Source organism: Eriocheir sinensis, chromosome 21 (assembly GCF_024679095.1).
Source record: "Eriocheir sinensis breed Jianghai 21 chromosome 21, ASM2467909v1, whole genome shotgun sequence".
Classification (NCBI taxonomy): Eukaryota; Metazoa; Arthropoda; class Malacostraca; order Decapoda; family Varunidae; genus Eriocheir; species Eriocheir sinensis.
This window is the reverse complement of record NC_066529.1, coordinates 18,455,879-18,482,098: the sequence shown is the minus strand read 5'-3', so window position 1 is coordinate 18,482,098 and position 26,220 is coordinate 18,455,879. Positions and strand designations below refer to the sequence as shown.

At 41.2% G+C, this 26,220-nt stretch overlaps 2 protein-coding genes across 3 annotated transcripts in view; one reads left to right on the top strand and one right to left on the bottom strand.

The window, feature by feature from the left end:
• Positions 1-4,300: 4,300 nt before the first annotated feature.
• LOC127001789 (uncharacterized) lies at positions 4,301-9,755 on the top strand. Its single transcript, XM_050866957.1, has 3 exons — positions 4,301-4,453; positions 9,077-9,220; positions 9,406-9,755. The coding sequence occupies exons 1-3, from the start codon at positions 4,375-4,377 to the stop codon at positions 9,600-9,602; spliced, it is 420 nt and encodes a 139-aa protein (XP_050722914.1). The 5' UTR covers positions 4,301-4,374; the 3' UTR covers positions 9,603-9,755.
• Positions 9,756-17,452: 7,697 nt separating this feature from the next.
• The window catches only part of LOC127001788 (protein lin-7 homolog C-like), an 11,308-nt gene continuing 2,540 nt past the window's right edge, over positions 17,453-26,220 (bottom strand). The window contains exons 4-7 of one of the 2 annotated variants that reach the window (XR_007755449.1): positions 26,154-26,220; positions 24,327-24,536; positions 23,789-24,017; positions 17,453-20,904 (exon numbers count right to left, since the gene is read on the bottom strand). Coding sequence is in view for 1 of the 2 variants with exons in the window: in XM_050866956.1 (XP_050722913.1) it covers positions 20,885-20,904; positions 23,882-24,017; positions 24,327-24,536; positions 26,154-26,220 (433 nt within the window). In the remaining variant the exon portion in view is untranslated. The remainder of the gene's footprint in view (positions 20,905-23,788; positions 24,018-24,326; positions 24,537-26,153) is intronic. The other variant, XM_050866956.1, reaches the window with a different exon arrangement.

Here is a 26,220-nt window from a genome sequence, read left to right as displayed (position 1 = left end):
AATCCTGATATAGTCTCCTCTTTGATCTTAAGTAGACGCAATTCCCTGATAAGCTGGACTCCTTAGCGACAACTTACTTTAGACAAGTTGTGGCAGGGAGTTTTTTTTTTTTTTTAGTCCATTTTCTAACCCAGTGGTTCCCAACCAGGGGTCCATGGAAGAATTTAAAGTGATACATTGAGATTCTAATTATTTTGATTCATACTATTTTACACAATCCTTAAAACTGAATGCTTAAATGCTGGAATTGCTCTACATTAGCTAACGGTACCAGGGGTGTCTAACTCACTGCCCACTGACAAATTTGACCTTGGGATGGTCATGAGTGGTCCGCTTAACCTATTTCGATGTAGGGGTCCACAGGTGAAAAAGTGACTGAAAAAGGGTGAACGGGACAAATAAAGGTTGGGATCCACTGCGCTAACCACATTCATCGGCGCTCTCCTGTTGTGTTTATATTTAGTCTTTTAATCTTGAGATGGTAACACAGCAGGAGGTACAGGGGAAGGGTGGGGAGAGTCGAACCGGGGAAGGATGTGTGAGAGAGAGAGAGAGAGAGAGAGAGAGAGAGAGAGAGAGAGAGAGACGGGGAGGTTGTAGAACAGAAGCAATATGTATGTTTGTCTGTCTGTGTCTTTTTTTTTTTGTCTGTCTGTCTGTTTGTTTTCTGTGGTTGTGTTTTTGTAAAATGCAGAAGAGTATATGAAGTGCATCGACGTTCCTAATATACTGTGGCATTTTCAGTATTTCATTTACATCAGGAACATACATGAAAAATATATATATATATATATATATATATATATATATATATATATATATATATATATATATATATATATATATATATATATATATATATATATATATATGTTAATTGCTACTTTGAGAGAATGATGATAGACAGACAAAAATGTGTAGATGTATGAAGCAATAGATAGTTAGATAGATAGATAGATAGATAGTAAGTAGAAATAGATAAATAGATAGAAAGACAGACAAACTGATATAGATATAGACTAACAGACACATATATGGACACAGACAAATAAGAAAGGAAAAGAGAGAGAGAGAGAGAGAGAGAGAGAGAGAGAGAGAGAGAGAGAGAGAGAGAGAGAGAGAGAGAGAGAGAGAGAGATTTACATTCAACCATTTTGGTGAAAATAACTAACACAGTATCCTATGAAGTGTCTGACAGTAATGTAAGCCACCAAACCAGCGATGAAGGGCTGTGGGGTAGTGTGTCGAGGCCGCGGCTGCCCTCCAGAAGCCTCTCAAGTGAAGCCAAGTGGCGGTGGGGCGGAAAGCACACCCGACTCATCATGATCTTACCCTTAGCTCAGTCGCTGTCTTAAGAAGTCTTACATATAGGGGCGAGGTCATCCATGGTCTTATTGCTTTAACGTCACAATATTACCCTTAGCTCAACCGTTGCCTTATAGAGAAAGATAGGAACAAGGAGATTTAATAGGGATGGAACAACTGACTTGATATATTTTTTGCTCCAGTAAACCTAACCTAACCTTACCTGTTCTTCCTTTCGTCTCTATGAACACTGGGCTTAGACAGATGGGTAGGAACAAGGAGACTTTCATATAGGGGCGAGGTCATGCCTTACGGTTGGTTTGTATATATGTTCGGTAGAGACTCGTTGCCGGTTTATTACAATCTTACCCCTTGCTCACCCGCAGCCCTTAGGAGACATATATATGGGCGAGGTCATATCCTGCAGTTAGTTTGTGTATATCTGGTAGAGTTTCGTGGCCACATTTTTTAACATTTCGGGGCCCAATCATACATCACTGACACGGTTTTCGTATGAGTAGCAGGCATTTCCAGGGGTAGTTGACTAACCCTGGGGATGGTTTAACCCTTCCTCTGTACTGTGAACCTAAAAAAAACAGTCATGAGAACCCGATTGATCTCCTTTTTGGCCTGTGAAAATAGTTGACGTGAGAGATGGAAGCGTCTAAGAATAGCAACCTTACTACCGCCGCAACAACCAGAAGCTCACACAGGAACGAGGTCATATCTTGCGGTTAGTTTGTTTCCATGTTTGGTAGAGTCGTAAAGCTCGTGTAAAATTAAATAAATGGAAAAAAAAACAAGGATCGATGCGTGTTTGGCCCCTCAGTGAAGCTCGTCTCCGAATCTCGTAAATCATCGGTCCGTTCGTTAAGTCGTTATCCTCTCCCGTCTGTCATGTCTTGTTGAGTTATAATTATTTTCTCGTAGCTTCCCGGCGGCGTCTTGTGAAGGCTGTGAAGTCTCGCTGCTCTTGATCACGGAAGGAGATCCGCCGCCGTGTTCCTTCTCGTTTTCCGGTGCTCCCTCGGCCCCTATTCTCAGACACCATCAGCTCCCACAACAACTGTTTCAGAATGCCACTAAGGAGGTCAGTCGGGTTCTTATGAGTGTTTATTTCACGTTCACGGTGCAGAAGCCTTGTCAAACCATTACTAGGCTCATAAAACTACTCATGGAGATACTAACGCAGTCCCTACGAAAGCCTTATCAATATGAGTGTGTAAGTCCCGAAATGTTTGAGAATATAAGCCCTTGTGGAGTCTGTGGGTGTTCTGTATTGTACTTTGCCTATAGCACTGTACCAAGACACTCTCCACCCGAAACTGACCTCTCTTCTGGCCTCTCGTTCTTTTTTATTTTGTTGGAGCAACGTATGGCGGGCTTTTCTTTTTTTATTACTGCCTTTTTAACCCTTGAACTCCCTTCCTTGCTGTAAAAAAAAAAAAGATTATGAGCTAATGATGGCATGCTCAGTTTTATCTCCGCTCCTCCATCCCTATCCATAACGCTGCTGACAAAATGTGCCCAGGGAGGAACATTAGTATATATAACTGTAGCCCCGGCCGCCCTATCACACCACCCCGCTCTATGCTGGAAATGGGTCTGTTATGGTCGTGGTGACGAAGCGATTGCTAATATGGTGATTGTGTAAAAAGATGTGACAGGAAGGGAACACAAGGATAGGATTCAGAGGGAAGACTATATAAAGGAGGGAGGAAAAAGGCTTAAAGAAGAGGGCGGGAAGGGAGGGAATGGGAGAAAGAGGAAAGGTTGGGATGTAAATTTTGCTCTAGAAATCTCTAATATACTACAGCAAACAGTAGGAAATATCTGTGGATTTCATTATTTCCTGAACCAGCCAGGCCGCCCTTGTTAATTACTGAACTGGCAAAAGTGATGCGTCCGTGTCCTCCGTGCTACCAAGCCTTTGCCCTAATACCGCCTCCCGGTGCTGACTTTACTTGGTTTCTTGTCAGTATCTACGTCTTCTTCCGTGACGCACGCCTGAAGCTAATAAATACATGAACTAAAGGGAGGGGCGCACTCACACCACTCTCTTTTGCACCCATTAACCCGGTAGCAGCGACGGGCCAAATTTGTGGCTTTACAGTGTAGCAGCGACGGGCCAAATTTGTGGCTTTACCGTGTAGCAGCGACGGGCCAAATTTGTGGCTTTACCGTGTAGCAGCGACGGGCCAAATTTGTGGCTTTACAGTGTAGCAGCGACGGGCCAAATTTGTGGCTTTACAGTGTAGCAGCGACGGGCCAAATTTGTGGCTTTACCGTGTAGCAGCGACGGGCCAAATTTGTGGCTTTACAGTGTAGCAGCGACGGGCCAAATTTGTGGCTTTACAGTGTAGCAGCGACGGGCCAAATTTGTGGCTTTACAGTGTAGCAGCGACGGGCCAAATTTCTGGCATGATATAAACCCCTCAAAAGATGATACACAATCTGATCACAAATGCTTTGATATATATTATGAAATGGTTTGAGTGAGGGATGATTTTTTTTCATTTTTCTCGCTTAGAGGGACCATAAAGAAACATTATCCCCACTGCTACCGGCTTATTAACGAGTCCCCCTCTTTACTTTACCGCCTATCCACCCACTCTCCCCTGCCATATGTGTTATATATAGGCGAAACAGAGGAAGCTCAAGTAGTGCTGCTGGTATTCCTAACACTCCTCACTCCCAGACTTCCCTCCCTTTCCCGTTCCCTCCCTACTCACCTCTCCTTAATCTATATCTCCTCTCTCAGCCTTTCCCATCCCTCCCTTACACCCTCTTCACTCTCATTCCGTTTCCTGCGCTCCCTTTCCCATCCCTCCCTTACACCCTCTTCACTCTCATTCCGTTTCCTGCGCTCCCTTTCTGTCACGTTTTTTCCCCCGCACACTCAAAAAAATTGGGAGAGATGTTATGTGAGATACTTATTTAATGGCCGTTCTGGAAATGATATTGCTATGGTCTGTACATAAACTGTGGACTGAATACTTAACCTCACGTGTATTATCAATGTTTCTCTCCGTTCCAGTTGAGGCGTTGAGGGACGGAAGGTAATCCACAATGGTATTACCTCGCCCCCTCCCCTCCCCGCTCCTCGCCGCTATCCTCTCCCTCATCGTCCTTCTTCTGACACATCAAGGTGAGTCAAGGCTCTTTTCTTCTTGTGTGTGTGTGGGTGGGGGGGGGGGGGTGCTTGCGTGAGTGTGAGGGTGCGTGCGTGTGTGTGTGTGTGTGGGGGGGGAGGGGGGATGTTCAGGGGACTGGGAACGAGTGGGAAGTTATGAGATGGAATGTTGTGTTAGTATTAAGTGATGCTGAAGGGAATGGGGAAGTAAAGGGAAGGAATGTTGTGTTAGTATTAAGTGATGCTGAAGGGACTGGGGAAGTAAAGGGAAGGAATGTTGTGTTAGTATTAAGTGATGCTGAAGGGACTGGGGAAGTAAAGGGAAGGAATGTTGTGTTAGTATTAAGTGATGCTGAAGGGACTGGGGAAGTAAAGGGAAGGAATGTTGTGTTAATAAGTGATGCTGAAGGAAGGAACATTGTGTTAATAAGTGATGCTGAAGGGACTGGGAAGTAAAGGAAGGAATGTTGTGTTAATAAGTGATGCTGAAGGGACTGGGGAAGTAAAGGAAGGAATGTTGTGTTAATAAGTGATGCTGAAGGGACTGAAGTAAAGGGAAGGAATGTTGTGTTAATAAGTGCTGCTGAAGGGACTGGGGAAGTAAAGGGAAGGAATGTTGTGTTAATAAGTGATGCTGAAGGGACTGGGGAAGTAAAGGGAAGGAACGTTGTGTTAATAAGTGATGCTGAAGGGACTGGGGAAGTAAAGGGAAGGAATGTTGTGTTAATAAGTGATGCTGAAGGGACTGGGGAAGTAAAGGGAAGGAATGTTGTGTTAATAAGTGATGCTGAAGGGACTGGGGAAGTAAAGGGAAGGAATGTTGTGTTAATAAGTGATGCTGAAGGGACTGGGGAAGTAAAGCGAAGGAATGTTGTGTTAATAAGTGATGCTGAAGGGACTGGGGTAGTAAAGGGAAGGAACGTTGTGTTAATAAGTGATGCTGAATGGACTGGGAAGTAAAGGAAGGAATGTTGTGTTAATAAGTGATGCTGAAGGGACTGGGGAAGTAAAGGGAAGGAATGTTGTGTTAATAAGTGATGCTGAAGGGACTGGGGAAGTAAAGGGAAGGAATGTTGTGTTAATAAGTGATGCTGAAGGGACCGGGGAAGTAAAGGGAAGGAATGTTGTGTTAATAAGTGATGCTGAAGGGACTGGGGAAGTAAAGGGAAGGAATGTTGTGTTAGTATTAAGTGATGCTGAAGGGACTGGGGAAGTAAAGGGAAGGAATGTTGTGTTAATAAGTGATGCTGAAGGGACTGGGGAAGTAAAGGGAAGGAACGTTGTGTTAATAAGTGATGCTGAAGGGACTGGGGAAGTAAAGGGAAGGAATGTTGTGTTAATAAGTGATGCTGAAGGGACTGGGGAAGTAAAGGGAAGGAATGTTGTGTTAATAAGTGATGCTGAAGGGACTGGGGAAGTAAAGGGAAGGAACGTTGTGTTAGTATTAAGTGATGCTGAAGGGACTGGGGAAGTAAAGGGAAGGAATGTTGTGTTAATAAGTGATGCTGAAGGGACTGGGGAAGTAAAGGGAAGGAACGTTGTGTTAATAAGTGATGCTGAAGGGACTGGGGAAGTAAAGGGAAGGAACGTTGTGTTAATAAGTGATGCTGAAGGGACTGGGGAAGTAAAGGAAGGAACGTTGTGTTAATAAGTGATGCTGAAGGGACTGGGGAAGTAAAGGAAGGAATGTTGTGTTAATAAGTGATGCTGAAGGGACAGGGGAAGTAAAGGAAGGAACATTGTGTTAATAAGTGATGCTGAAGGGACTGGGGAAGTAAAGGGAAGGAACGTTGTGTTAATAAGTGATGCTGAAGGGACAGGGAAGTAAAGGAAGGAACGTTGTGTTAATAAGTGATGCTGAAGGGACTGGGGAAGTAAAGGGAAGGAATGTTGTGTTAATAAGTGATGCTGAAGGGACTGGGGAAGTAAAGGGAAGGAATGTTGTGTTAATAAGTGATGCTGAAGGGACTGGGGAAGTAAAGGGAAGGAACGTTGTGTTAATAAGTGATGCTGAAGGGACTGGGGAAGTAAAGGGAAGGAACGTTGTGTTAATAAGTGATGCTGAAGGGACCGGGGAAGTAAAGGGAAGGAACGTTGTGTTAATAAGTGATGCTGAAGGGACTGGGGAAGTAAAGGGAAGGAACGTTGTGTTAATAAGTGATGCTGAAGGGACTGGGGAAGTAAAGGGAAGGAATGTTGTGTTAATAAGTGATGCTGAAGGGACTGGGGAAGTAAAGGGAAGGAACGTTGTGTTAATAAGTGATGCTGAAGGGACTGATGAAGTAAAGGGAAGGAACGTTGTGTTAATAAGTGATGCTGAAGGGACCGGGGAAGTAAAGGGAAGGAACGTTGTGTTAATAAGTGATGCTGAAGGGACCGGGGAAGTAAAGGGAAGGAACGTTGTGTTAGTAAGTTATGCTGAAGGGGCTGGGGAAGGAGTAGGAAGTATAGAGTAGAAATGCTATGTTCGTATTAATAAGTGATGGTGAAGGGACTGAGGAAGTAAGGAGAAGGAATTTTGTGTTAGTATTATTAAGTTATGCTGAAGGGGCTGGGAGGAGTGAGAAGTGAGGAGAAGGAATGTGGAAAGGAAGAGAATTGGTGGATGGACGGTAGAAAGGAGGGAGGCTTAATTGGTGTGCAAGAGAAATTCATACACATTACATACGCACTTACGTCCCCACACATTTTTTAACTCATATTTATGCCAATAAGTACAGAGGTCACAACATACATGCAAACACACTCCTTCACATTGCTTCCTGCCAACACCTCACACATACAATAATCGTTGGCACAGCTTTATTCGAATACATAACTACATATTTTCCTCTAACAACACTAGCATCTACTCAGCTCATTCCGTAGCTACCTTACGCAGCGGACCGCCACATATGCAGCGACTAGTTCGCTGGCAAGGGCACTCACACCTAGGGATCTGAGAGGGTCACATTCTAAAACATTTCATTGCCCAAACACATAAATATGACATGGCTTTTGTAGGAGTTTTGAACATTTCCAAGGGTAGTTTTGTGATCCTGGTGATAGTTTGACTCTTCTTATGTACCATGAACCTAAAGGAAACTCACTAGAATCCGATTGATCTTCTGTGGCCTTGGAAAGTAGTTGATGTGTGAGGCGTCTAACTTCCACTCACACATATATTTCTTACTATGAGCTCTCGCCAGTCTACTTGTTCGCTTGTTACCTTGCTACTACATCAATAAGGACCATTTTGATAAGATGATGGTACTCTGAATCGAGAAGCTTCAGTTATCTAGAGAGTACAGCTGCGAGGCTAAAAATGAACAATGGAGCAGGGCATGATTGAAGTTTATTAGCGAGTTAAGAGAACTAACAAAGTGATGCTGATAAAGTACTTGTTCTGAATGCAAGTTTTAGAACCCGCAGCCGTGGGAATAAGATAGATCAATTTAGGTTTAAGATACTAGCCAAAAAGTGGTTAGCAAATATAGTAGTTGATGAGTGGGGTAAACAGTTGTGTAGTTATGGAAATACAACAGAGGCCTTCCATTACGATTATTTTCCAAGGCCACAGAGAAGATTAACCGGGTTCTCGTGGGTGTTTTTTTCCCGTTCAAGATGCAGAAGTCGGGTAAAACCATCACTAGGATCACTTATTAATACGAACACCCTTCAGCATCATTCAGCATCACTTAATACTAACACAACATTCCTTCCCTTCAGCATCACTTAATACTAACACAACATTCCTTCCTTTACTTCCCAGTCATCAGCATCACTTAATACTAACACAACATTCCTTCCCTTTACTTCCTCAGCCCCTTCAGCATCACTTAATACTAACACAACATTCCTTCCCTTTACTTCCCCGGTCCCTTCAGCATCACTTAATACTAACACAACATTCCTTCCCTTTACTTCCCCGGTCCCTTCAGCATCACTTAATACTAACACAACATTCCTTCCCTTCAGCATCAACACAACATTCCTTCCCTTTACTTCCCCGGTCCCTTCAGCATCACTTAATACTAACACAACATTCCTTCCCTTTACTTCCCCGGTCCCTTCAGCATCACTGGGAATCTTCTACGAATCTTTTCAGACAGAAGAACTGACGTGCCAAAACGCTTAAGAATACGAGCTAGAGAGTTCCAAAATCGAGGCTACATAATATGAATAGGCAGGCTAAATGGTGAATCACATAGGTTACATAGGAGCTGCCATGTGTAGGTTGACTGGCCTTTTGTGGTCTAATATCTTTCTGTACCGTCTTCATTGTATCCGAAATTGACCTCTCTTTTGGTCACTCACTTCTACTTTCTTTATAGGAGCAGTAATTAGCGGACTTTTTTATTATTATTTATTTTGGTCCGACAATACCAGCAGTTTAGTTAGCAGGGGTCATATTCTCAGACATTTCGGCGCTCAAGCACACAAGTTTGACAGGACTTTCGTAAGAGCTGTGGGGATATTCAGAGGTAGTTTTATGACCCTAGTGGTAGTCTGGTCCTTTTTTTGTGCCATGAATGTGAGAAACTACTCCTTGCACCGCGATTAATCTCCTTTTCGGACTTTGGAAATAATTAATGTGAGGGGTGGAAGCGTCTGAGCATACCTAACTAGGCCTCCTCCTAACCGTGTCTGTTCCTGCAGCGAGTGGCATTAAGTGCGTACAGTGCGAGGCCGCGGGGAGCAAGGCGCCGTGCAGTATGGAGCCGCCGTCGCCGACTGAGTGTGGCGCGGGGATGAGTGTGTGCCTCACCATCCACACCTACACGCCTAGCAAGGAGGACTCGCGTGAGTAATACCACCCCCTGTGTGTGTGTGTGTGTTTACTCGGATGTTATTGAAATAGAACGGTATGGGTGTATCCAAAGTCTTTCAGCCTGTTGAGAGTGGACATCAGTTGGACTAAATCTCCACACTATTAACTTTTTTCTTTAATAAGTGGGGGCAGGAAAGTGAGTCCTTGCGTATTGCAGGTAAGATGCTGTCGCTGGTTCGCACGTGCGCCCCGACGGACATGGGCTGGGACTGTAAGACGGGCAGGACGAAGGGCGGCCAAGAGGTGGAGGTCTGCCACGACACCTGCGACTGGGACGGCTGCAACCCCGCCCCCGCCACCCTGCCCGCCCTGCCGCTGCTGGCCTCCCTCCTCGGCGCCCTGCTCCTCCTCTGACATCCTCAGTACCCCGAGTCCTTCGTAACTGTTCTTCCCCACTGTTCTTCCTCAAGTCTTGCTGCTTCGGGACTGTGAGAATTATTATGGAAGTCGCACCTGTGATTTAATTTATTTCTTCGTGTGTGTGTGTGTGTGTGTGTGTGTGTGTGTGTGTGTAATAATAATAATAATAAACAATAATAAACGGTGTATTCAACAGATGTGCAGCTAGGGGCTGAAAATTTACATGTTAACATAGATTATGTGTACGTATATAAAATAAATATTGACTTAAATTGTACAATATAAATTCATATAATATAAATATGCATATAAATCGTTCTTATGGTTATTTGTTGTTTATTAAATTTACAATGGTAGGGATGGGGCTCTTCATGTACCTTTCCGTCCTTGCACGGATAGGTATCAGTAAGCTGCTATGTCTGAAGGCATGGCGAGAGGGAGGCGCAGTGTCTGGTAGCAGATCACGGTGGCGCGGTTGAGTTAATAGTTGTACCGCAAACTTCTGGAGGAGGTGCTGGTAGCGGTCTTGAAGTGTGGGCAGGTGTAGGGCGTCAAGGGCCTCGTCATAGGTGGAGTAAGACGGGCCCAGGATAAGCCTACACGCACGCTTCTGAACCCTCTCAAGCTGGCGGCGCTGGGTGGTGTTGAGGGATGGAAACCAGGCTGGGGAGGCGTAAGTGAGCTTGGGGAGGATGAAAGTGTTATAGACTCCCACCAACTCACGCGTGGGAGTCCCCAGTGACTTCAACTGCCTCAGAAGTGAATGAGTGTGTGTGTGTGTGTGTGTGTGTGTGTGTGTGTGTGTGTGTGTGTGTGTGTGTGTGTGTGTGTGTTATCCGTGATAATTAAATCAGTTTGTATTCTTTCATGTTAAATAATTTACTTCAAACATTTGCCGTACATTACACGGTATACATCTAACACAATGTATGCATTCAGTAAATACATATTTTCTAATGTAAAATAACCAACTTTCATAATACCACCAGCATAGGAATAAGCACCAAACATTACGTTACCGGTATATTATAAATATGAGTGAGTTTTACAACTGCCACAGCCGTGACTTTACGCCCCGCCGGCAGCGGTGCACACATGGCTGCAAAATATTTCTCGTTGTGTTTTAGTATTTTTGTGAGTACACTTCAGGGCAGCTCCTGAACCAGGGAACTGCCCAACCAAGATACGATAGGCATAATTAGATACAATATGGAATGTGTCGTATCTACGGTTTCCTGTATAAAGTTTCTGCATTGTAAGGCACTCTTAACAAGAGTTTACGAACAGGCATCAATAAAATATTTATATACAGTATAATCAAACAAGCAATCAATCACCTTTCATATGGATGGAGGATGGAAGATTTGAGCTCTACGATGCTGAAGCATAATTACCAAGAATTATTATACTGATTTGGAGAATCGAAAGCTATAATAAAAATGATAATGATATAATTTAATGACATATGCTCTAGCATTGTTATTCCGGATAAGACAAGTCATGGGCGTACAAGAAGACGAATGTGACATCACCAGAAGAGTTCACCCTCACAACAGTGAAGCACCGTCACGAGCGACTGGACCTCAAGAAGCACTTATGGCCATTTTTTTTTTTACAGCAAGAGAGTCAGATCAAGGGCTTAACAAAAACAATAATGAAGGAAAAAAGCCCGCTACATATTCCCCTAAAAAGGTTAGAGAGGAGTGGCAGAAAGAGAAGTCAACTTCAGGAGGAGAGGTGACCTAATATCCTCCTCTTTAAAAATTTCAAGTCGTAGGCAGGAGGAAATGCAGATGAAGGAAGATTGTTCCAGAGTTTACCAGCGTAATGGATATATATATATATATATATATATATATATATATATATATATATATATATATATATATATATATATATATATATATATATACATACATACGTACGTATGTATGTATGTATGTATATATGTATATATATATATATATATATATATATATATATATATATATATATATATATATATATATATATATATATATATATATATATATATATATATATATATATAAACCAGACATTCAGCTTACTGCAATCCCACAAGAACATTCGAGATTCTCAAAGCTTTTGGCAGCAACTCTTACATTATTGTTTGTATGTACTTCATTATCATTATTTTTTTTTCTCCTTTAGTTTACTTTTCATTGTTCATTTGAGTTCATAGTAAATTGTGGTTCACCTCCATATAATTTACGTTGGGCTTCATAATTTCAGTTCGGAGATTTTTCACCCTCAAAACTGTTTATCAATACTCAGAAGGTGGTGAGTCACTGCATTTTAGTAGGGACCATGAACAGCGAGGGACTTGTGTGTACCAAGAAGTGAAGGTGAAACTGACCTTACCTAATAACTATGTATTAGTAAGTACTAATTTAGTGTAATTTTGCTTATAATGCAGTGAGCAATTATTTTTTGTCAATTTTTCAGAGTTCAGTTGAGGAAGTTGTTCATGTTGGGTGGCTGGAGGCCTTGTGATTGGTGTAGTGAGCTATGGTCAGTGCTGGAGGCTTTGTCCCTTACCTCTTGTGACTAAATCATCATCATTGTGTAACAAACACTGTAGTCAATGGTTGAGTAGCGCATTTACACATTATACAATATTTATATAAATATAATGTAGCAACATACCCTATTAACATGTATGTTTTTCCAATGTAAACTTTTCCTGTTGAATATGTTTTATTAAGCAAAACAAAGCAAAGTGAGTAGACCTTGGTAGATGCTTGTGCTGCTGGTAGAAAGTGAGAGGATGCTGCAGATATTGTCGATAAATCTGACAATGTGTGCAAGGGGGGAAGTTGGAAAGTAAATATTGGCAAGAAATGGTATGATATGTGGGAGGGAAATGGAGCAGACTAAGTGTTTGCAAAGGCATAGTTAGAGCAGAGAGCATGACAGTGTAAGGATCTGGTTGTGAGAGATGGGGGCAAACAATCACTTTAAGTACTTGGGACAGTTTTGTGGAAGCATGGACAGTGAAGGGCAGACAGGTAAACACACTTAGGAGTGTTATGAAAGAAAAATTATAAACTAATGACAAATATGCTTCTTGACATGTTGAGAAATATTACTTGCTCTTCTGTAACCACATTAATGTAGCACAAATTATTAGACAATCACAGTACTAGCTAATATACAGCATGGAGAACTTTAAAGTTTTTATAGAGGTCTAATTCAGATTATTGATATATGGCCGAGAAAAAATGTTTTGAATAGGGAAAAATTCTTTTGGACCATGAACTCGTGTGTGTGGGGCTCCACTCACACAGAACTGCACGGCACATCAGGTCCTCTCCTCTTACTGACAGTCTTCTACCTCTCAAATTCCGCCGCCATGTTGCCCCTCTATCTTCTAACGGTATTTTTATGCAGACTGCTCTTCTGAACTTGCTAACTGTATGCCTTACACCTCCCGCTGCACTCGACTTTCTACTCTACTCATCCCTATACTGTCCAAACCTCTTATGCAAGAGTTAACCAGCATCGTCATTCTTTCATCCCTAACACTGGTTAACTCTGGACCTTCCTTTGTCTGTATTTCCTCCTGCCTATAACTTGACCTCTTTCAAGAGGAGTGTATGAAGACACCTCTCCATCCTCTTTTACATTTCTCTTATAGGAGCAACGATTAACGGGCCTTTTTTTCTACACCTTCTTGTTGCCCTTGATTTGTTTCCTTTACGGTTTATAAAAAAATATATATATAAAAAATACATAAAGAAATTTTTACTCCTGTCAGCAGCTACAATGTGACCACAGAAAATATGTATGAAAAGCTTCTTCAGAGTATATTGCTACGTTACTTCCTTCAGTCTTGTGTGTATGTACGAGAGAGAGAGAGAGAGAGAGAGAGAGAGAGAGAGAGAGAGAGAGAGAGAGAGAGAGAGAGAGAGAGAGAGAGAGAGAGAGAGAGAGAGAGAGAGAGAGAGAGAGAGAGAGAGAGAGAGAGAGAGAGAGAGAGAGAGAGAGAGAGAGGTTTACATAAATTTACATAGAAACTCAGACCCCATGGTCCAGACTACGTAGGTGGTCTGTCCTTAAACCTAAGTGATTCTACATTAATCAGCAGGCTCCAAAACGTTGCATTTCTACTCTAGTTAATATTAAGTTGAAGGAATCACTGACGGTGGGAGCTTATTCCATTCTCGCACTACAACGTTGGTGAAGAAAAATTTGGTGCAGTCTGAATTTACTTGTCTACATTTGAGTTTTACGCCATTGTTCCTCGTACGCAAAGTGTCATCGATCATAAACAATGTTGATCTGTCTACATTCGTGAAACCATTAAGTATTTTAAAACATTCGATCAGTTTTCCTCGGAGGCGACGTTTCTCAAGAGAGAACATGTTAAGGGTGGAAAGCCTTTCTTCGTAAGATTTGTTGCGCAAGGAAAGGATCATTTTTGTTGCCCGACGCTGAACACCTTCTAATTTAGCAAAGTCCTTTGCATGGTGGGGAGACCAAAACTGTACCGCATATTCCAAGTGGGGTCTGACTAAACTATTGTAGAGCGGGAGTATTACATCTTTATTCTTGAATAAAAAGTTTATTTTAATGAAGCCCTACATTCTGTTCGCTTTATTTGCTGCATCGATGCATTGCTGTGAGAATTTGAGGTTTGACGCGATTTTGACCCCCAAGTCCTTAACGCATTGAGAGAGAGAGAGAGAGAGAGAGAGAGAGAGAGAGAGAGAGAGAGAGAGAGAGAGAGAGAGAGAGAGAGAGAGAGAGAGAGAGAGAGAGAGAGAGAGAGAGAGAGAGAGAGAGAGAGAGAGAGAGAGAGATTTACTTAGATTTACATAGAAAATCAGACCACACAGACCCCATGGTCCAGACTTGGTGGTCTGTCCTTAAACCTAAGTGATTTTACATTAATCAGAAGACTCCAAAACGTTGCATTTCTACTCTAGTTAATATTACGTTGAAGGAAGTGACGATCGAGCTTGTTTTTGAAGGAGTCAATCGTGTTGCACTGGACCACTGATGGTGGAAGCTTATTCCATTCTCGCACTACAACGTTGGTGAAGAAAAATTTGGTGCAGTCTGAATTTACTTGTCTACATCTGAGTTTTACGCCATTGTTCCTCGTGCGCAAAGTGTCATCGATCATAAACAATGTTGATCTGTCTACATTCGTGAAACCATTAAGTATTTTAAAACATTCGATCAGTTTTCCTCGGAGGCGACGTTTCTCAAGAGAGAACATGTTAAGGGTAGAAAGCCTTTCTTCGTAGGATTTGTTGCGCAAGGAAGGATCATTTCGTTGCCCAACGCTGAACACCTTCTAGTTTAGCTATATCCTTTGCATGGTGGGGAGACCAAACTGTACCGCATATTCCAAGTGGGGTCTGACTAAACTGTTGTAGAGCGAGTATTACATCTTTATTCTTGAATAAAAGTTTCTTTAATGAAGCCCAACATTCTGTTCGCTTTATTTGCTGCATCGATGCATTGCTGTGAGAATTTGAGGTTTGACGCGATTTTGACCCCAAGTCCTTGACGCATTGAACGCTTTTGAGTTTAAAGCCGCGCATTTCGTAATCGAACTTTATTCCTCGTTCCAACTTGAAGGACCTGGCACTTGTCTACGTTAAAGGGCATCGCCCATCTATCCGACCAAGCTGAAATTTTGTGCAAATCCTCTTGGAGGCTTTGCCTGTCTTCGTCAGTGAGAACCGAGTTACCAATTTTTGTGTCGTCTGCAAATTTACTGATGCGGTTATTGAGTCCAACATCCACGTCGTTGATGTAAATAATGAAGAGCACTGGGCCAAGAACCGAGCCCTGAGGGACGCCACTAGTGACCGGCGCCCACTCTGAGTTAAATCCGTCAATCACTACTCTTTGTTGTCTGTTGCTCAACCAATTCGCGATCCATTGGTTTACTTGACCGTCAATACCTATTTGCTTTAATTTGTAAAGTAATTTATGATGCGGGACTTTATCAAACGCTTTCTGGAAATCAAGATAGACTACGTCCAGTGATTTGGTTACGTCATAAACAGTGAAGAGGTCGTTATAAAAGGTTAATAGGTTCGATAGGCAGGATCTTTTGTTTCGGAGAGAGAGAGAGAGAGAGAGAGAGAGAGAGAGAGAGAGAGAGAGAGAGAGAGAGAGAGAGAGAGAGAGAGAGAGAGAGAGAGAGAGAGAGAGAGAGAGAGAGAGAGAGAGAGAGAGAGAGAGAGAGAGAGAAAAATTAAGGAAAATATCAGTGCCTCCTGAATGATACTAAATATAATACTTATGACAAAACTACCGAGATGTTTTCTACTTACTGTCTACGCACAATATGTAAACTACACCTCCAAAGCTTTAGATGTTTCGTCTTTTTTTTAATTTATTGTTATAGTCCCACTATAGTGTCTATAACCTTTTTGTGTGAAAGAATTCTGCAAACATTGAACTACGGTATCGGGCCGTACCCTTGATCCTAACAACTGTTGAAGATACCATCACACAAACTAAGTAAAGTTGCTACCATTAGACAGTTGAAACAAAAAGCTGCAGGGATCACCTTCTGGTGATAACAGCAATCACTTGTCAGGTATTCACGACTTTCCTACCTGCCCACCACCGACACACACCTCGCTCATCTTTCGTGACAACCATGCACCACCCTTTCCTTTCTTCCATTTCGTTTTCCTTCGTAATTTCCTCTCTCCCTATGAGATGAAAGCCTCGTTTGACACGTGCTGAACGCAATCCTCGTCTGGCTCACCACCACCATCACATGCCACACCACACGTCCCCCACCAGCCCCCATACACCATCTTCACCACCATAACCATGCATTCACAGCCCCCCCATGAACATCGTAATCACTACTACCACTACACACGTCCCCAGCCACCTACACCGTAATCACCACCACTCACTCAAATACACCATACGCCCCTCCCCCCCTTTTATCTCAGTAGTAATGAGATAGTGGCAGTAGTAAAAAGTCATGATGGTAGGTCTGGCACATACTACTACTACTACTACTAATAATAATAATAATAATAACCTCCACTGCAGGCCGCCATCACCACCGTCCTGCGCCGCGCCCAGCACCGGAAAAGGCTCCAGCGGCTTGGTTGTCCGCAGACTCGAGTTCACGTGCGAATCGAGGCAGTGCTGACTCACCCACCGAACTGTAACAGTTGGTTCTTTACAATGGTTGTTATTGAGAAGGATCAAATCATCAACGGCCTCTGCACACTATCCCTTACAGGGGGACCATGGAGTACAGTACAAATGTTCTCTCATGCAATCACGAGCATCAGTATTCTGTACTACAACAGGTCTATTGTGAATGTTGCCTTTTATGTATGTAGCCTAATTGTCCGACAATAAAGTTGTTGAATGAGAAATAAAAATCTGGACACAAATTAAATAAAATTACTGATCATTTCAAAGTTGTTCTTGCATCCACAACTTAACACTGTCTTTGCAGACCCTGCTATGTCAGGCTTCCCCAGTCCCTCCACGTGACCATGAACCCTGTGCATCCTGCTTGTGTCTTGAGAAGAGACAAACTCAAATACCAATTATGCTTCAGTCATCAAAGAATGGATACTCAGGTCTAATGTTCCACTATACATTGCATGGGTGTCATACTTGAAATAGATGGAGCAATTGAATAGTAAATAATTAACATTGCTCAAACTAAGATTGCCAATCAATAGTGTCACAATACGCCGCTTTCATCTTCACGTGTTTCACCTACGCAATGTAACTTTTTTCAAACAATATAACTCCTAATTTTTGCTTCATGGCAGTTAAACATTTCCAGTGAAGTTATTCAAGAAAGATAATTAAACATATTCAACAGGAAAAGTTTACATTGGAAAAACATACATGTTAATAGGGTATGTTGCTACATTATATTTATATAAATATTGTATAATGTGTAAATGCGCTACTCAACCATTGGCTACAGTGTTTGTTACACAATGATGATGATTTAGTCACAAGAGGTAAGGGACAAAGCCTCCAGCACTGACCATAGCTCACTACACCAATCACAAGGCCTCCAGCCACCCAACATGAACAACTTCCTCAACTGAACTCTGAAAAATTGACAAAAAATAATTGCTCACTGCATTATAAGCAAAATTACACTAAATTAGTACTTACTAATACATAGTTATTAGGTAAGGTCAGTTTCACCTTCACTTCTTGGTACAAACAAGTCCCTCGCTGTTCATGGTCCCTACTAAAATGCAGTGACTCACCACCTTCTGAGTATTGATAAACAGTTTTGAGGGTGAAAAATCTCCGAACTGAAATTATGAAGCCCAACGTAAATTATATGGAGGTGAACCACAATTTACTATGAACTCAAATGAACAATGAAAAGTGAACTAAGAGAGAAAAAAAAAATAATGATAATGAAGTACATACAAACAATAATGTAAGAGTTGCTGTCAAAAACTTTGATAATGTTCAATGTTCTTGTGGGATTGCAGTAAGCTGAATGTCTGGTTTAGAATACAAAAACTTTAACTTCATACTACTGAACATGACAAACACAGTGTTGGTAGTCAACAAATGTCAGTAGACTATAAAATGCATACTTAAAAAAAAAAAAATAATAATAAAAAAAAAAAAAAGGGCTCAAGTAAATTAAAGGCTAACTTAAAATATAAATAAATATATTTAATATATATATATATATATATATATATATATATATATATATATATATATATATATATATATATATATATATATATATATATATATATATATATATATATATATATATATATATCTATATATATATATAAAATAGTTTTTAAAAATCTTTATGGACTGTGAACACTGTCAAGACTAGTCAAGTCTGGATCATACTGGTATGAACAAACTTCAGCAAGTTTCTTGGAATAAATAACTATTTTTACTTTCTAGGTTTTAGCTGTGAAAAATAAAACTGCCACAAAGGAGACAGCATTTACATATCAAAATAACTGATTATAACCCACATATTGGAGCTGGAGGAACCTGCTCTATATTTTGTAATATCTTAAGACAATGAAAGTAAACAATAGGCTGAAGTATGCAACCCCACAAAAGCCAGTGGAGCAGTGCAGTTCATGGCTCATGCAATGGATTAATTATCTTACACTTTTCAGGAAAAAGAAAGTGCCTTAACAAAAAATATATATACAATAAAAAATAAATATACATAAAATAAACCAAAATGGTAATTGAAATCAAGTATACAGCTTAAGAACAAAACCTCTATCACCAGGAAGCTGGAGTGCCGTCAACATACACTCATGACCTAGTTACAAGTCAGCATTACAACCCAGGGCTACTCTGTTGCAGAGACTATCAGGTCAATATAATTACTTCACAGTTCCTCTAGGTCACTTGCACTAGAACTGCTGTGTAACTATTAAATTACATAAAGCTCCGTCTGTCATTCTAGCAGTTCCTTGTTAAAATACTGCATCTTCTTACAGACTGCATGAAATCAACACTTCTAACAAAAGTGACTCATTCATGGTTTACTATAATAATTTACAATGTTTTTCATGTTGCTTATAATCAGAGGATATATAAATTCTTACATCATGTTATGTAACTAACATAAAAGGCCAATTGTTCATTGTAAGCCAGAGCCTCTATCCTCCAACATCTAACAGGCTGCAGTGACTCAGCCGTGACCTGAACATGAGTAAGGCATGCGATATAGATATTAAGTACACCTAAAATCAGTTTAAAGTTGGTATGGAGGGTGAATCTAGTCTTTCAATCATTACAGAAATGTTCAATATCACGAACAATAATTTACTGAATATTATTATTTTTGAGGTTTGTCTTTGAATGACTTACTAAGCAGTGACTAAAATGAGTTATAAACAATGAGAACAGATTCTGTACCAGATCATATGAGGTTCTGGGGTAGTTACTTTGCAATGGCACCAGAGCAAGTAAATAAAAATATAACTTGAAAACTTAGTTGAGACAGAAGCCCTGCTGGCCTGGTCTACAAAATAAATATCACACGTCAAAATAAGCAAAGTGGTTAACCTTGTACTGTGTGTATAACCTACAGTTATGCTGAGGTGGATTGTACATATTAAAGCCACAATCTGGCAGCATGTCACAGCCAATGGTAGCGTGTTCTACACCCAAATCATGCCCAACACAGCACTCTACATAGCATCACATCCTGCTATTGGGTCATGCTGGATCAACAGAATCAAACACTTAAAAAATGAAATGATATTTGAGGGTGAACTGATTTGAATTATTTTTATCCTAGTGTTAAAAGTTACATGTTATAAACTGATGCTCGTATCAGCAATGGTCTATAATGTTAAACTATTAAATGATCACTAGGATACTTACAGAATGACAAACAAATGAAATATCTCTACCAGCATTACAACAAAACTTTGACAGAAGACTCCATTGTCTGCATATTTCTTGATGCCTGGATGACCTCTTCAAGGAAGGAGTAGAGGAAACAGCAAGGTTGGGGAAGGGAACGGATAATACATTTCAATATTAAAAGTGCTTTCTACTCACAAGAACATGGCCTCACAAAAAACACATGACACTTACTAAATGACAGAGACAAACACTTATAAAATACTGGTGCAATGGAAAGTATACAGTTTCTGAGCATAAATTTAAGAAAAATTTCATTTTGCAACCAATCATTTCTCTTACATGTTTTACAAGGGCTTAAACATTACAAGATAGATGCATGTTAGTTAAAATGTTGTATATTACAGAGACAGGCTAAAAACGTGACAGTTTGATATTGAGTCAAGACACCTTACTGGAGACAGCTCACAAATGGACTAAGTGCCACCACATTACTGGCAAGTCTCTTTTGAGATGTCTTGGACTAATACTGAGCTGTTCTTCGCCTGTCTATGTTGTGAAACAACAAATTATAATTTCATAATAATCTTGCAGCATTCTTTGTAGCTTCATGGGAACTCTTCCTTTAGCATCACAAAATCTTTGTCATCTTCAGAAGCCTCAGACTTGCACAATTATAATATTATGTAATATTAGGAATTAATTTTCTATGAGGAAGGGCACATAGGTGATGGTGGTCCATGGAGGCTAAGGGTGCCAATGCATTTGTTGCCCTGTGAGGCCCTAGTACCAAATTCCTATTCCCATAACTGTCTCTATCAGTGCAGATGAATACTAATCTGAAGTCTTCCAGGGAGTCTCACTGTTGTGTGATGGTGATCTTAAAACTCTGCTGCTGCTGCTGCCATCAGCGTTCAGTTCCACTGCCCACCACCTGGGGGCATTGAAATATAAGCCTTCCATTATTTTGAGTTTATAAAAGCATATGTATTAAAATATCTTAAACTAAAACAGCTATAAACTAACTGATATTAACATACATCTTAAAGTAACAACCTAAAAGTGGAGAGCAAAATGACTGCAATTCATATACAAGGAGTGTTCACAAGGAAAAAATGAAACTCCACTAGTTAATTACTATAAGATCTGAAGAAGTTCCTGCAGTTTTTTCAGTAGAATGAACACATGAATGAATGAAGCTGACTTAGGGGTGCTTTCACAGTCACTTTTGTTTGTTTTGATCGTTACCAATGGCGGCGATCGCCGCTATTTATTTCCACGTGAAACTGGCTGATGGGGTAGTGGCAGCTGTAGAGGATGCGAGAGGTGTTGAGAGCGTGTGGTAAGGTGCGTGGCTAGGCTAACCCCGCAGCCGCCACTACCCCATCGGCCAGTTTAACGTGGAAATACTATAGCGGCGACCGCCGCCACTGGTAACGATCAAAACAAACAAAAGTGACTGTGAAAGCGGGCCTTAGTGAGGAGTCTATGAAGGTAGGATGGAGGAAAATTGTACCAGGGGAGACCACCAGTAAAATGGATCAAATGGTCAATGGATAATGAAAATATATACAGAATGAGATGAATTACCTAATGGATAAAAGGTTTCAAATGCAGAGTGATAGAGTGGGTGAAGTGCAACAAAATGAGTTGTTTGAGTGTGTGATGAAAATACAAAATATTAAGCTTGTGACGGGGGTGCATGAGTTAAACAGAGGGCCACAGGCTAGCCAAGAGACCACTTATCACAAGAATTAACAAAAAATATATGAGGCAGGAGCAGAAGGATCAATGTTGCTAATAAAGGAGTTTTAGAATTGAGAAAATTGGAGACTTATGTCATGGCCACATGATCAATGTTGCTAATAAAGGAGTTTTAGAATTGAGAAAATTGGAGACTTATGTCATGGCACACATTCCCGGTTACGGTTCCGATCATCCCCGATCACTCCCGGTCAGTCAATCGGGGCCTGACCGCTGGCAAGATAGGCAATACTCCTGGGACAGGTGGCGCAACTGCGGTTTACTGCAGGCAGACTGGTGGCTTACCGCTGGTAAACTGGTGACCATAGACTATACAATTTTTCATTTCTCCAACCGGCGACCGCAGCGGGTCAGCCTGCGAAAGGCCGCCGGTTTACCGCGGGCAGACCTGTGGCATGTCGACAATCAAACACGTTCGTTGCCGCATCCAGTGGGAAGGGTGTGTATGATAAACGCCCCTCCAGGTGTTTTTGATCATTCATGTGTCTGACCTCGCCACGGCTTTCCTCAGCTCTCATGAACGTGATTGAATTCCTTACATTTGATGCGGTTAGTGACCAAATTTTGTTGATGCTCATTTACCTGCTAGAAAATAGACAACTGAAAAGAATAAAGAAGAGACGTGGGGGCAACGTGGATAAAAACATTGATGCAGAGAAAAAAAACTTAATGTGCATGGACAGTGACATGTTCCAGGAGGTACTGAAATGAGTCGCACCAGGTGTTGTTTTAATGGGGTCCGGCCACCTAATCGCATGCCACTCCTCCCTAATCTCAAGGTCAAACACAGGTGTTAACTCGCGGTCTACCGCCAGTCTGCTGCCGGTGGTTGACCACTGGTGTACTGCCGGTCAGCCACCAGTATTTTTCAATACCACCAGCTGACCAGGAGCATCCCCGATATTTTTGAAAATTTTGACATTGACTGGCTGTGGTCGGCGGCGTCTACGGTCATCAGGATTTACTGGCGGTGCACTGGCAGTTTACCGCCAACCATCCCCAATCTTACCGTTGGTCAACCATCAACTGGCTTATCTGGAGTGATTGGGGACGATCGGGATATGTGCAAGCCCCTTTATAGGATACATTTTGTGATGTATAAGTAATTTTCTGAAAGGATATGATGAAGATTATAAGGCCTACATTCTTTTAAAGCCTATGACCTATCATCCAACTACATGATATCTGCTAACACAACCTTTTAGTAATGTTAGTGTTGTAAATGTAAGCAATAACAAGCAGAAGATATGTAAATTGTTCCATTTAACAACAGAAAGAGTGCTGACAGCAATGAAAGAGATAGTCAGGGCGAAGTGACCAGTTACAGAAGTTGGCACAAGGTTATAACAGCCTAGGTAGCAGGTGCAGGATCTGCTCAGTGGGTTTATAACATCACAGTTAAGTAACTTAAAACATTGCCAAAAGAGGAACACTCAAGATATGGTGGTTGTCAAAACTACAGAAAACTTGCTGTCAAATTTGCACAAAAGTCTGAAAAAAAAGTCTTCAGAATTCTATTCTATTTATATCCCACCCATTTCAGAATGTAAAAAAAAAAAAAAAAAAAAAAGGCCATGATCATGTCCACTGTGGAAATCACACCAATTTCAACAGTTCGATTTGCTTATGATACACTGACCTTTTATTCATTGATGCTAACATACTTAATTTGGTGTACTTTTCATGAAATCTTCATCTAAAGACCTTGCACAAGTACTTTACTATGCTTTATTTGGGCAAAGGTACTTCTCATAGAGGTTAGGAAGTGGATGGACCAGACTGGGTGTTTTGGTAGGTGAAACTGGCACTGTGGGATGATTGCCTTTGGTCTGAGGTCTCTGAATGGATGCTTTTCTTTAGTTTTAAATTGCATCATTTAGGGATAAGAAAGCAAAATAAAATTTTAAAAATATAAAAGGCACTGCAGTTATGAGTAGTGTAGCATACTAAAAGAAACATTCACTGTTAAGTTGCAGCATGACAAGTGCTTCTACTCTATTTAATAAGACAACATTGAGTGTTGACTATCTTTTCTACAACTGTCAACTCTCAACCTGGCTGGCTGTCCCCCATCACTGGCACAGAGCAGCACCAGCCACGCCAGTCCTCCACTAGGGCTCTCTACTCTAACTGGGAAGTTCGCCTACGTGACGCCCGCTGCTTGTCGAACCGCATCTCCATCTCCTCCAGCACGCGAGGAGTGTAACGCACCACCAGCTTTACTGAGCCACTGGCAGCCTTCAGCAGCTCCACAGCCCGTTCATGGTTCTCGCCCTCCACACTCTGAAGGGAAGCAACACGTCTGAGTCCTGATTTCAATGTACAGGACATTTCCAGTTTATCTAAACAAAGCATAAGTCAGGAATACAAAGATAACCACCGCACCACATGGGTGCTACCTGGAGCAACATGGGGACAATACAAATATAGCCCATAGCATAAAAAATCTCATTCCTGCTCCTGTATTTTCTAAATCAATACTTTCCTAAAATTATTACCAAACATAGATGTATTTAAGAGCACTCTCATCTACATTATGCATAAACATCGCATGAGTCAAACTAACAACTGTGCATCTGGCTTGTGTCTTACCACTCCATTAACTGACAGCAGCTGGTCCCCTCTTTTCAGGCCTCCGTGTCTGTCTGCCACTCCTCCAGGGATGATGCGGGAAATGTAAATGGGAGAGTTCTGTTCCCGTCCTCCCATCACATTGAAGCCAAGGCCTTCATCAGTCTTGGGCAGCTCTACAACCCTGGGGTGTGCATGCCCCTCGCTTGCAGCAAAGGCAGCTACAGTAGCCTTCAATAGGAAACAATAATCATGAAAAAAATAAAAATAAAATAAATAAATAAATATGATGATCCCTAACATTGCAAGTTTTGATACCACTAATGGCTAACTTAGTAAGCCGTTGATTCATTATCTTTAATTTCTGTTTATATTGGCCCTCCTGAGACATCTTTAGTCTTGTATCTTGATGTCTTTCAAATTTTCATTTAGATTTGCCATACTGTTTTTAATTATTTTATATATTAAATAGGGATCAGAGACAAGTCTATCGACAGGGAAGCGGAAAGAGCTGTAGGCTCAATTATCAACACATTTTAAATAAAAAATTACCATGTAAAATAACTGAGTATTCTTGAGGTTAACTGTATCACCTTCATTAGCCTGTATCATTCCACTACAGGACACTGGTCTCTCCCAACTCACCTCTATACTTTACAGTCAAGCCCAGACTCTCAACTTGAAACTTGCTCTTCATGGAACCAAGAGAATAATGGTTATGCTACCATATACAACCACTACTTAGCCACTTAATGACCTGGGGTGGAATCCAGAAACGAGTTACAATTCTGTAAGTCGGCTTACGTAACATTGTAGGCTACCGGTGGATCCAGAAAGGTTTTGTAACGTACGTTGGATCCAGAAAGGTTACAGATTCTGTAAAATGTGCGGTAACTTAAGATACCCTGGTAGGTCATGTAACTTAATAAATGCATTCGATTTGCGTTGATAGCGCTATTATTAATACTTTTTTCAACAAAGAAATGGACGATTATAGCTGAATATAGCATTTGCTGGCATATTAGTGTTGGAAATGTGATGTACACACTTTGAGAGGCATGAGAAGTGTGGGTGGTACGATACGTTCTCCCAGTAACACCGACGTCCAGGGGACTGCCAGACCTTCCTCCTCCCTTCTATTCTTCCTTCCTTTCTCTTTATTCATCTTCCTACCTCCTCCTCATCCATTCATCCATCCAACTTTAGATTTGTTCCTCCGTGGAGGGACCATGGGCCTTTGTCAGGTGACAGCACATGAATTGGGAGCCGACAGACTGACTATATATGTGAAGCAAAGAACGAAATGTTCCCAGATTACGATTTAGTATAGTTTACCTTAAATTTTTTAAACCTTTAATTTCAACATAAACTTCTTTAAAACGTAGATGTAAAAAGCGGGAATAAAGTAAATATGATTTTAGAAACGTTATAAATAGCCATTGTGTCTTATTATGATGGTAAAAGGAAGAAAATAGGAAAAGAGAACGGGTTGTTTTGAACCCACAGCTGGAGGCGGCTGCCTTATGATTGGCTGACGGTTCTGAAAACACACTAGTGATTCGCTGGCGAGTCTTATAATGTCATACCTGGTTACGAAGATTCTGGCCAATCAACGTGATCCTATCTCCTTTCAGAAAGCTTTCTGGATCCACACATAACTCGCTACGCAGCAGTAGCGTACGTTACCTATACAAGGGCTAACAAATATGTAACTTTGCGAAATCTTTCTGGATCCCACACCTGTGCTGTTCCCTTTAAGTATGAAATCTTAGCAATCTTGTTTTTCATCTTAAGTTTGTATCTCTAAACCAGAAATCAATCAGCAGCAATTTTTGATGCAGCCTTTACCTTGGCAGTGGCTGAGGCACGAATCTCTGGGGAGCCAGAGATGTCAACGGTCTCATAGACATGCTCA